This window comes from Pecten maximus, chromosome 15 (genome assembly GCF_902652985.1).
Source record: "Pecten maximus chromosome 15, xPecMax1.1, whole genome shotgun sequence".
Classification (NCBI taxonomy): Eukaryota; Metazoa; Mollusca; class Bivalvia; order Pectinida; family Pectinidae; genus Pecten; species Pecten maximus.
This window is the reverse complement of record NC_047029.1, coordinates 3,603,112-3,616,591: the sequence shown is the minus strand read 5'-3', so window position 1 is coordinate 3,616,591 and position 13,480 is coordinate 3,603,112. Positions and strand designations below refer to the sequence as shown.

At 40.4% G+C, this 13,480-nt stretch overlaps 1 protein-coding gene across 1 annotated transcript in view; it reads right to left on the bottom strand.

The window, feature by feature from the left end:
- Positions 1-6,540: 6,540 nt before the first annotated feature.
- The window catches only part of LOC117343989, a 71,102-nt gene continuing 64,162 nt past the window's right edge, over positions 6,541-13,480 (bottom strand). The window contains exons 2-3 of the mRNA XM_033906581.1: positions 8,374-8,442; positions 6,541-7,469 (exon numbers count right to left, since the gene is read on the bottom strand). Coding sequence (XP_033762472.1) covers positions 7,206-7,469; positions 8,374-8,442 — 333 coding nt within the window. The 3' untranslated portion in view covers positions 6,541-7,205. The remainder of the gene's footprint in view (positions 7,470-8,373; positions 8,443-13,480) is intronic.

Here is a 13,480-nt window from a genome sequence, read left to right as displayed (position 1 = left end):
GAAAGAAATATCGAATTAATAGGGATATGTAAAATCCGGAGGTAGGAGAAGCATGGATGCTTTTTTCTAGGAACGGAAAATTAACAATCAAGAAATTGAAATTATCTCTCTTATCACATATCTTAATTGTAAGATTCCCTGACGGTTACGTTGTAAGTGAAGATTGCAGTAGGTGGTAGATGATGAAGAGTCTGTAATGTCCTTGATTTTAAATTTTACAGTAAATGCTTTATTCGATTTGTTGCTAGGAAACAGAAACTGGTTTGTTAAACCAATAAAATCACCCCATGATGTGGTTCGGATGGTTTCGTTCCAAGAACATGGCGAGTCTATGAACTATATAGATTACCCATATCAACAGTCCGAAATGGTATACGTACCTGCTATAAACTAAGGTCATCAAGTAACAATGACATGTTGACAATTATTGAACGTTTGTTGGGTTTATCGCCCCGTGAATAGCAAGTTCATTTTGAGGCGACTCTCCTCTCGTTAGATGGAGACCCGTCTCCTGCCACACAGAACAATGAGGGTAAAGTGTCTTGCCCAAAGAACACTTCCGCTACGTCACAGACTTCTCAGCAAACACCGACACGGGTCAGTAGGGAGCGTCGAACCACGCACCTCGGATCCCCACCCGAGGTTACGTGGCCAGCACTCTAACCTACTGTCCTATTGTGGCTCCCTGAGATATTTTTGAATTATCAAAGGAGCATAGCTGACGGTACTTTAATTGAAATATAATGAGAGTTGCAAATCTAGTAAACTGTAAGATTATTAAAATTGTATTTTGTTGTTAATAAAATTCTTTATAAAATTGTTGGGTTTTTTGTTTTGATTTTTGTTTTGTTGTAAAAGCATTAATTGAATTTATTTGTCGTTCAGGCACAATTCTTTCGTTTGAGATACGTAGACGTTTGACAATAGGCATATTGAAAACTAAAAATTCACAAACATTTGGCTAAAGTTACATTTGATGAAAAAGTAACTGTTTAACTTTTATTATTGGTATTGTAATTTCTTGTTTCGATACGTTGTGCTATGACAATATGTAATTAGAGCAGTATATGCTTTCGTGTTCATTTGGTATCTTCATCTAAATAATTGGATGAGTGTGAGCAATGTAGTTCGGAATAAGGGGGCTTTTTTTCTTATGCGGATAGGGTATCAAAGCTTCCTGACTGAAAGCAATATCCGAAGTGCAATAGGTATATTGTCCATGTCATCATTGATGTCTTAATCATATCAAACGTATTGGTTAGACTTATTGCTTCGGTATTCCCAATTCCACATCAGTAAATGCAATTTAAAAGCTAACTCTCCCATTTGTTTCCCACCAGATTAAGGTAAAGAACTACATTAGACAGTAAACCAAAACCTAACTCAGTTTTTTTTTTTTTTTTTTTTTGCAAAAACATTCGCCCTTGATCCTCTTGATTTTCTTGAACCCGTTATTGTATGTTTGGTGACTGATTTCATTAATACAATTGCTAATGACGAAATATGTGATACGTTATCGCGTGAAGTAATCATGTTGTGAACGAAGCCGTGTGCAGGGGAGGTCACACTTGAAAGAAAGCTAAAACGTGAACTTTAATATGAAATTGTAATTTCATACAATCCAAACAATGAACGATAAAGCATATCATCAACTTGTTTAGAGTGACTTGCTGTTATATTAAGTGGACATTTTTAAGAGATGTCGTATGTCGTGCTTGTACATGCTGCTGACGAATATTTGATATTTGAATATAATCTTCAATCCTAACAGGGGGGGGGGGGGGGGGGGGGGGGGGGGGGGAGCAACTTATTATATTTCCTAGTGGATATGGTGATCTATGATCGGATGCGACGTACGACAGTTAATTATTGGGCTTTTTTGTTTTTTGCGGCCTTTGTTGTTACTTTGGGAAGATAAGCAAATGGAAGCTCACCGCTGGAGGATATTACTTCGATATCATTTATGTCCGGTATATCGGAACAGAAGACGTTGGCATCGCCCCCTATTTCATTTCTCTCGTTTTCATTGATTTGGAATAAGATATACGGTTTTGTTTACACGTTTTTTTCGTGAAGGTAACAATGGGTTCAGTCACTAGCTACGTTGTGATAAAATACGAGGAGAGTGAGGTCCTCAAGGCTCCATAATTGTTTTCGTGCAAAGACCAAATTAGTTGTCGTTTATCATGCTATATATGCCATAGCATATACAGTGGCGAGTTGTTTTTCGTTTAAAATAATACTAGTCGGGAACGGCTGGAGAAATCCGGATGGTTTTTATCACTTGATCAATGGATCTGTCACCAAAAAGACTACTCGATGGTAAGTAAGATTACTTTCAGTAAACATGATACTACAGTTACCATTTGAAATCTGCGTCAATATTGCAATACATGTTGTTAACACAGACAGTCTCAATGCTAGTTGTATCTGCTGCCCATTACATAGTCGTAATAGGCGCCTAAATTTGGGACATTATCTTTCTAAACAACCAACGTCTTCCTTGACACAGTATAACTGTCGGCCAATGGTTGAGCGGTCCGCTCCCATGTGGAAAACTCTGGGTTGTCCTATCGCCGAGAAACATGCCAGAGTCTATAAAAGGGTACTGTCTTCTCCTACGTTAGGCTCAGCTTTATGTAGTAGGACGACTGGTTCGCCCGTTGCCAGTATAATGTGACTGTCCCCTTCCCCACTATCACAAGGAGACAAACTAACACTCTTCAGCTTTTCAAAACACACAGAGATTTTATAGAAAATGTCCTATCTTTATTTATTCCAGTTAAATCAAAACTGTATATCACTTTTAGGACAGAATCGAATAAACTTGCTGGAAAATTAAAAACAGTTTTGGTTTGGTTTGTTATTGTTTAACGTCCTATTAACAGCCAGGGTCATTTAAGGACGTGCCAGGTTTTGGAGGTGGAGGAAAGCCGGAGTACCCGGAGAAAAACCACCGGCCTACGGTCAGTACCTGGCAACTGCCCCACGTAGGTTTCGAACTCGCAACCCAGACATGGAGGGCTAGTGTTAAAGTGTCGGTACACCTTAAGCACTCGGCCACCGCGGCCCCTAAACACAGTAAGCTTCGTCAACATAAGTAAAAGCTTTTAATCACTAATTGCCAGTAATGTAGGGGCCCTGCTGATTAATGTGGACATTGTCAACAAGTTGATAAACAGTTAGGTTGATCAGTAATACCATGTATTCGGGATATCATGTAATGCAATATGTATAGCAGTCGTGCAATAATACACACTGATTTTTTTCCTTTGCAACCGCATTACTCATTTTTCAAATTCAGCGGACGTGCCTCCGCAGTATGACGTAATAGTAAACACGATGCCATTGATAATAACGGCAATTATTGTTTTACATTGTTTTCAGGAAGGAGCAGTGAAAAGGAAATCCTTTATTGCTACCTTTTCCAAGGACTTTATTTCAAACAGTCCGTTCAAGGATAAGAAGAATGAAAATTGTTCGCCGCAGGGAAAGGAGAACAAACTCTGGGGAAAAAAAATCAACATTCCAGAGATATATTTGATGTCATTTTCAGTCGTTATTATTATTTTGTTTTCGTATATGGTAAGGGTAGGAGATGTTGATATAACTACATTGTATTAAGCTGCATTTTGTTTGGGGTTATAGGCATATTAACGTCCATTGCATTTACAAAAAAATAAAACATGAACTACAACATTGATTTTTGTTCTATTTACTTTATTCTGCTTCATACATGTACATGTACATCTAGAGTGATTCCTCCGTGTCCCCGCTATCTCGAGTTACTGGTGTTATATGGACGTAATGCTGGTTCAAACGCTATCATCCATATAATGTCATCTATATTTCACTAATGATGAATATTACGTGGATAATTGGCACTCTGAAAAATGTCACCAACACACTTGGTTAAGAATTTAAATAACAACTTTGAAGTTTGCTCAAAATGCATAGAAAACAAACCAAATAATAAAAACAATTTCAAGATCGAAGAGAGACAATAAAAATTGTACGTTTACAATTCCCAGCCAAAACCATCCTAACGAAAGACAAAGGAAGAAAATATAACTTTTAATTTACACTCATCATACAGAGTATACCCTTCCCAATCCCTTACCGTCACCTCAAAAGTACTCTTACCTTACTGACGATTCCTATGTTTTGTCCTATGCCATATATGTGTTGTCAGTTCTAAGGTCCAGCCCACTTTACGTCACGTGATCGCGGGTACACGGAGGTTGAATATTAATTGCATACTTTATTTGTGACCATCATGCACCATGGCTCCATTTTTATCACATGACATGATGTACATTACAATACAAGACTCTAATATAGTGACGTCATTTCCGTTTGGAATACCTCAAACTTCCGTTATAGTTTTCAAAACGTATGTAACAAAGTTTGTCCCTATTGATGTACTAAAATAATGATACTCTACGTCCTAGTCGGCCCATTGTCAATCGCAATACAAGTTGTATCATATAAAATTGAGTCAAAGTATATCAGATCCAAAAACAGAAACCATCGACGTCTAAAATTCGATATTTTTAATACCGTTCAATTCAATACTTATATTTAGATACAAATTAACTAAGATTCTTGACGCACACTAATTTGCGTCAATATTGATATTTTAGTCAGACCCATGAACATTGTTCTGGTTCTGGACTGTAGTGTTTAATATGTCGCATTATAAAATATCGTAGATTCTATGAAAGACAAAATATTGTAGAGATGAAAACGTCCACCCGATAATGGGCTTGGCCTAAGCAGGGTGTGTCTATAATGGGCGTGGTATAAACAGGGTGTGTCTATAATGGGCGTTGCCTAAACAGGATGTCCGTATACTGGACGTGTGATGTAACATATCCACTATGTAGAAAAATCTAGAGTGCATATTTCAAAGGAAATTAATACAATGTTATATGGCTACAATATGTAATAGCACTGTTTATGTTAAATCATCGACTCTTCCGGTTATATTCTACCTCTTCTCCAACAATTTCAAAATACTGATATGAATCCGTAAAACATTTGCTTGTGATTATCTCCCTTCTATTCGAAAAAAAAGAGGTTATACATCAATTTGATATCAATCAGTATTTCTTCGGAGGTACAAAAGACATCAACTTTACTCTAGCAACAAAAGGCGTTCTCCCACTCGTATATGCATGTAGTATTGTTATAACAGAATAACACACAAAATAATTACCCGCAGAAAAAGTACAGGATTAACAATTATAAGAGAACATGGCAAAAGTATTAAGCATGCACGTGCGGTATATATTATCTCATGAGTATGTATGAATTCCCATGACAAAGTTTTTCTATGAATAAGTTTATATGTATAACTTATGAATATGTAAATAATGTAATTATGGTTCCCGTAGTAATCAGTTACTGGATATAAACAATTATAAGATCGTTATGAAAGGAATACATAGTTAACGTCTGACAACACTTCAAATATTGCTATTTTGAATAGATATTCATATTGCAGTTTAACTGAGTATAAGTAACCAGACTTTGTAGATACCATTGAACACATAATACGGTTTACATCTCACATATATCATAAAACCATATATCTGTAACATATAAGTACACAGAGCAAAGCCAAATGTTCCATTTGTAAACTTAAGTAGTAAAGATAAAACTGTCAGAAAGAATGCCAAGTAACAAACAATACATTCAAGTGTAATATTATAATATCAAGTACAATTTTAATTTAAATTGCAAGCATTTGAAGTTCAGTCAACAGCATACAGTCCTGACAAACTGACATAAAACACGTGTAAATCAGCTCTACAAAACGATTGTTCAAATTGCATAATGGTTATAATCATCACATGTGAACAAACATGGCAGTGCGCATGCGGAAAAACACATTTCCGGTAATAAATCATATGACACGTACACAACACGTGTGGTTACCAAGGGTCATACACTGCTCATGCGCCGTGTCCGGGAAAGGCTGAATGTTTATGTGGAAATGAACGTCACTTTCACGTGACGCGTAGTTAACGAAATCGTCATGGTAACCACAATTCAGGTCTTTGGATGTAGGAGTTTGAAATACAAAACCGTTTTCATTGTTCCTACCCAAGCACGTACACTCCCAGATATATCCCAGCATCCTCGCTCACTAGCTATCAGAACTGATTTCCGGTGTTTCTTTTGGGAATTATTTGTATATTGTAATTTAACAATTAATTTCTTCCCGTGGCTAGAGTCTTCTATCTCAATATTCGAAAAGGTAGAAGACGTTGTGATCTACATCATCAAGTATATCTGGACTGGAAGTCATTTGTTTCATCCTGTATTTTGGCAGTTCTGGAGGAATATTGGTCAATCAGTCCGCGAGGAGGAGTATTGGTCTAGCCTGGAGACGTGATATTAACTAGACACTTATTTTTTTTATTTTTTTTTTGAAAAAATAGTGCGGAATAATGTACCTACTCTAGCGACACCCCCCCCCCCCCCCCCCCTCCCACTCACTCCCCCACACCTCCCCCACACCTCCACCACCCCCTCCGCATCCAAACCTCGATCTCCACACTCTACTCACACACATGAACACGGTCATAGATTACCACAATCCTCGGTCCAGCTTTCAAAAGGTCACCAATTGAAACATGGTCGTCCCAACTAACACCTGTTGTCGTTCGGTAAATGTAAATTAAATGATTAAGTGTTTAACTGTTTGCACTTGTTTGTAATTTGGAATGTCCCACATTTTTGTTGGCACTTTCATCAAAATAGATTAATGAAGACACTGACGTCACAATTAAACCGTCTATCACACATGCGCAACAGCACACTCATATATAGCTAACACAGTAATCATTTATACACGTATGTGTCACAGTCAGTCCTCTCGTAGGTATGATTTTTGATAAGAACTAACTATGCTTCATTATAAAATATTGTAAGAGATATATTAAGAAAAATGTCTTAGAAAGATGGTTGTCATATTCTATAAGTAGAAAAACACGGTAATATCCCCGATGACGTCATAATGACGATGACAGAATGACCGGAAGTTGAATGGCCCTGTGATATTATTGCTGCTACGACTACATACACAATAAACAATGGTGATATATACACTTCCTCAATACTACATATAATTTGATTCGTCCGTGAGGTGTGTCAGCACCTATTTGATTGGTTCATGGAGTGCCAGTGGCGCCCCCTCATTAATTCGTACATACGGGTAGTTGTATTGGCGTTCGTGTGAAAAGTTTATGGCCAATAGATTTCTGCGATTTCGATTTCTTTTTGCTACTTGACGACACTTGACGAAGCTTGAGAATTTGACTCCGACAAATGACGCATCGAAGTGGAAGTGACCTCTGCGCAATCGCTGTCTGAATGGTCTTGACGAAGCACTTACGGCATACAACCTTGTGCTCACATGGATATGTCTGCATTGTTGCCTTGGCAGCCATGCATATCACACACTGCAATGTATAAAAGTCACAATTACAGAAAAGGGACCATAAACCATACAAATTCAAAGATCAAAATTGCAGGCAAGAGAACATGGCCCATACACACTATTTTTTGAAGGTTAAATTTACAGACAAGAGACCACACCCCGTACACACTACAAATTGAACTAGGTTTATAGATCCGGATCTAGTCTGAATTGTGCCCTGTTGTAACATGCACTGACATGCAATTATATTTCTATTATCCAACATTAGAAATAAATATTAAATTCTTACAAACCCCTTGTACTTCTGTAGTATACATACTCAGTAGCAAGTATGGTGGCACAGTTGGCCATGGCGGCCATCTTGGATTTTGGACTGACCCGAAAAATATCAAGTTTAAGCAGAATGATATGATGGACCTTAAGTTTGAAAAAGATCTGATTGCGAATTCATGTTACAAAATGGCCGCCATGGCTGCCATGTCCAAGTTTTTACGAGGCCGAAAAATAAGAACACTTTGTTGGATCCTCTTCCTTAACATCCTCACTTATTTCCAGTTCAATGGAAGCAGTTGAACTGGGGAAGATGGCGGCCATCTTGGATTTCGAAAAAATAACAGCACTTGGTCAGGACTATCTCAGGATCATATCAGGTAGGTAAAAGCTGAAGCCCACATGTGTAACTTGAGAAGAAGTTTGGGATGTGAAAAGTTTACGCACGGCACACGACGGACGACGACAGACGAAGAACGACAACTAAAGGTCATACTGAACCTTCGGGTCAGACGACCTAAAATGACTTTATGTACTACCAGCAATCAGAACATCATTTTTCCTACACTGAAACATTCTACCATGCGACAATGTTTAATGTGGTTTGGGACGGTAAATAAAGATGTACCCAGAATGGCTACTTGGCTTGACCTTACCTCCTCGTCCTCTTTCGGTTGCTTTGCGGTGCTATGTTCGTGGTCATCTATCTTCGCCAACAGTTTATCCTGTAAAATACACATTATTAGACATCATTTTAAACATCCATAAAACACATTTTTTGCTTCGAATACTGTATAAGTTGGTATTATTCGCGGGAGGGAAGGGCGGCCGGGGGAGGGGGTGTTAATATCTCTCTATTCGCCGTCATTGAATATAGTGCAAAAACATGCATTGATATGTATAGGTGTGTTCACTGCATAATGTTTAAAAAGTGTGGTTGCGCGAAATTAAATACCCGCAAACTAGGTCTGATTGGAACAGCCTCCAAATATTATTCCGTGAAATTTTTCAACTATAGAGTAAATATTTTAAAGAAACTACACAACTATAACTACATGTATACCTCGGTGTCGATATATACACAGCACAATAGCTGTATAAAAACAGTCCCAGAACTCTTTATTGATAATAGTTAACAATGTAACTATGGAGGACATCAACCGTCAGAGGTCGCACTCAGACCGGATATCCGGTAAAGAGAATAACAATGATTAAGTCTGCCAGTGATATGTATTATACACTGTGTGAGTATACATGTATGAACGTAATGTTGCAGAATATATAAAATAAAAGGAAAAAATAGCACTGTACATGTAGACATTGGCGGTAAAACATCCAATACTAGAGTACAGTAAAGTAGGGGGTATAGGTCAAACTAGCGTGAAGTTCTCTTTAGCCCAGTGGGGATGTTTACCCTCAGAGCGAAGTTCGCCAGTTCGAGCCCCAGCGCGGGCAGGATACTTTTCATTACATTTTCCTGTTACACATATATATGTATGTTGTTTCATGACATTTAAATATGGCTTTAATGAAATATTGTATTATATAGCAGTACACGTCTTTATAAGATCTTTTGTTCATATACAAGTACACGCGTACAATGAAAGTACATGGGTATGTGAGTATATGTGATTTAAAAAGTAAATGTACTGCAAGAAAAAAAAAAGGAAAAATAACGTTAAAAATAATAAAACCATGAAAATAGTAATTAAGATGTGTATGATTCTGTTGTCTTGAAACTGCTTTCTAATAGCACACTCCTCTCCAGAATTACAAACATTTTCATACTTTATTTATTATTATTCTGTCCACAAATTCAATTAGTTACCGATACCTAGCATTGTTCAGAATGCCGATTAAACACAGATGTTTCTGAAACGTTAGTGTATTAGACGTAAAATCTGTTTGTGAAACGAATACAAATTACAAAATTAAGGGAAAGGAGAAAAAAAGTCAAAATGTTGTTATCTAACTTGAGGAAGTGGGTTTCCTGACACAAGTTCAGCATTGATAACGAGAGAGTGGGGGTCTTTTGAGAACGCTGGCGATCAATAATGTCGTATAGGAGTACATGTGCCTCTTTCCTATAAAGCGTAGGATGTCATTGTACTATTTCACGTTCTTTCATCTCTCTTACTATCTATTCTCATTCACTTTCGCCATTCTCTCCTTCTAACTTTCCCTCTCTGTCTCTACACTATGCCCGTCTCTGTCACAATTAGTTCTATTGAACTCAGTCATTGCCTTTTAAAAATAAATCTGATTTTGATCCCGCATAGGATGCTAACTAACAAGCAAGAGATTGCGGGTTTGAGGTTCTTATTCACGACGGTAGTGTCAGCTTGTGATCTCGCGGGATCTGTATCTTGTCACAAGAATACGAACTTACGGTAATAACGAAGTGCGAAGAGAAATTGTATTTTCCCTAGTTCTGAACAAAAAATAAACTATTAATTAAGAACGCGTGTTTTTGCAGTACACACGTGTTTTGCTATCAAACATGAGTTATATCCGTGACACAGAGGACTCCGATCGTCACAAGGATGGCAGGGGCTGATTGCTTACTTCCTTTACATAATGAGAAACAATCAGAAAATTAGACCAGTGCGGTCACATAACGAGGTCAGTACTGACGGCGATGGTGTTTGACCGGAAATCGATTTTCCAAACAGGAAGTGGCTATTGATGTCAACTGAGGTCTCCATTATTTCGCCTCTTTATTCAACTAATTCCGGGGCTTTAATGTGGAAGAAATGTGTGTAATTTCCTGTTCCTGTACCTAGCTGTCGACCGATAGAGGGCGTAGCTGGTATGCCTAGTCATTATCAAGCCGGGCTTGATCGATAGAACTGGGAAAAACGTTCCTTCATGTCGATAAAATTGGACGATTTATCATTTTATTGCAATTATTTTCCGTCAAGTTTCATTTCCTTTTACTTATAAATTGTTGTTCTATGGAGTGGAACAACACGAATCAAAATATAATCGATTTACTTCGTGTTCAGGAATTGTTGTTTTTATGACATGTCATCTACGTGTTACAGACGAGAGGTCCCGGAGACATCTGTGACAAGGGTAATTTAAGTGACGAGGGGTCCCGAAGACATCTGTGACAGAGGTCACGTTACTGACGAGGGGTTCCTGAGACTTTTATGACAGAGGCCGCGTAACTGACGAGGGGTCCCGGAGACATCTGTGACAGACGCCGTGTATGTGACGAGGAGTTCCGGAGACATCTGTAACAGAGGCCGATTATTACAAGGACGACCGAGATGTTGGTGACGTGGGTTTGGATGCTACGACCGAGATGATGGTGACGTGGGTTTGGATGCTACGACCGAGATGTTGGTGACGTGGGTTTGGATGTTACAAGGACGACCGAGATGATGGTGACGTGGGTTTGGATGTTATAGGGACGACCTGAGATGATGGTGACGTGGGTTTGGATGTTACGACCGAGATGATGGTGACGTGGGTTTGGATGTTACGACCGAGATGTTGGTGACGTGGGTTTGGATGTTATAAGGACGACCGAGATGATGGTGACGTGGGTTTGGATGTTATAGGGACGACCGAGATGATGGTGACGTGGGTTTGGATGTTACGACCGAGATGTTGGTGACGTGGGTTTGGATGTTATAGGGACGACCGAGATGTTGGTGACGTGGGTTTGGATGTTATAGGGACGACCGAGATGATGGTGACGTGGGTTTGGATGTTATAGGGACGACCGAGATGTTGGTGACGTGGGTTTGGATGTTACGACCGAGATGATGGTGACGTGGGTTTGGATGTTATAGGGACGACCGAGATGTTGGTGACGTGGGTTTGGATGTTATAGGGACGACCGAGATGATGGTGACGTGGGTTTGGATGTTATAGGGACGACCGAGATGTTGGTGACGTGGGTTTGGATGTTATAGGGAGGACCGAGATGATGGTGGCGTGGGTTTGGATGTTACGACCGAGATGATGGTGACGTGGGTTTGGATGTTACGACCGAGATGATGGTGACGTGGGTTTGGATGTTATAGGGACGACCGAGATGTTGGTGACGTGGGTTTGGATGTTACGACCGAGATGATGGTGACGTGGGTTTGGATGTTATAGGGACGACCGAGATGTTGGTGACGTGGGTTTGGATGTTATAGTGACGACCGAGATGATGGTGACGTGGGTTTGGATGTTACGACCGAGATGTTGGTGACGTGGGTTTGGATGTTATAGGGACGACCGAGATGTTGGTGACGTGGGTTTGGATGTTACGACCGAGATGATGGTGACGTGGGTTTGGATGTTACAAGGACGACCGAGATGATGGTGACGTGGGTTTGGATGTTATAGGGACGACCGAGATGTTGGTGACGTGGGTTTGGATGTTATAGGGACGACCGAGATGATGGTGACGTGGGTTTGGATGTTATAGGGACGACCGAGATGTTGGTGACGTGGGTTTGGATGTTATAGGGACGACCGAGATGTTGGTGACGTGGGTTTGGATGTTATAGGGACGACCGAGATGATGGTGACGTGGGTTTGGATGTTACAAGGACGACCGAGATGATGGTGACGTGGGTTTGGATGTTATAGGGACGACCGAGATGTTGGTGACGTGGGTTTGGATGTTATAGGGACGACCGAGATGTTGGTGACGTGGGTTTGGATGTTATAGGGACGACCGAGATGTTGGTGACGTGGGTTTGGATGTTATAGGGACGACCGAGATGATGGTGACGTGGGTTTGGATGTTATAGGGACGACCGAGATGATGGTGACGTGGGTTTGGATGTTACGACCGAGATGTTGGTGACGTGGGTTTGGATGTTATAGGGACGACCGAGATGTTGGTGACGTGGGTTTGGATGTTATAGGGACGACCGAGATGTTGGTGACGTGGGTTTGGATGTTACGACCGAGATGATGGTGACGTGGGTTTGGATGTTACGACCGAGATGATGGTGACGTGGGTTTGGATGTTATAGGGACGACCGAGATGTTGGTGACGTGGGTTTGGATGTTACGACCGAGATGATGGTGACGTGGGTTTGGATGTTATAGGGACGACCGAGATGATGGTGACGTGGGTTTGGATGTTATAGGGACGACCGAGATGATGGTGACGTGGGTTTGGATGTTACGACCGAGATGATGGTGACGTGGGTTTGGATGTTATAGGGACGACCGAGATGTTGGTGACGTGGGTTTGGATGTTATAGGGACGACCGAGATGATGGTGACGTGGGTTTGGATGTTACAAGGACGACCGAGATGATGGTGACGTGGGTTTGGATGTTATAGGGACGACCGAGATGATGGTGACGTGGGTTTGGATGTTACGACCGAGATGTTGGTGACGTGGGTTTGGATGTTATAGGGACGACCGAGATGTTGGTGACGTGGGTTTGGATGTTATAGGGACGACCGAGATGTTGGTGACGTGGGTTTGGATGTTACGACCGAGATGATGGTGACGTGGGTTTGGATGTTACGACCGAGATGATGGTGACGTGGGTTTGGATGTTATAGGGACGACCGAGATGTTGGTGACGTGGGTTTGGATGTTACGACCGAGATGATGGTGACGTGGGTTTGGATGTTATAGGGACGACCGAGATGATGGTGACGTGGGTTTGGATGTTATAGGGACGACCGAGATGATGGTGACGTGGGTTTGGATGTTAGGACGACCGAGATGATGGTGACGTGGGTTTGGATGTTATAGGGACGACCGAGATGATGGTGACGTGGGTTTGGATGTTATAG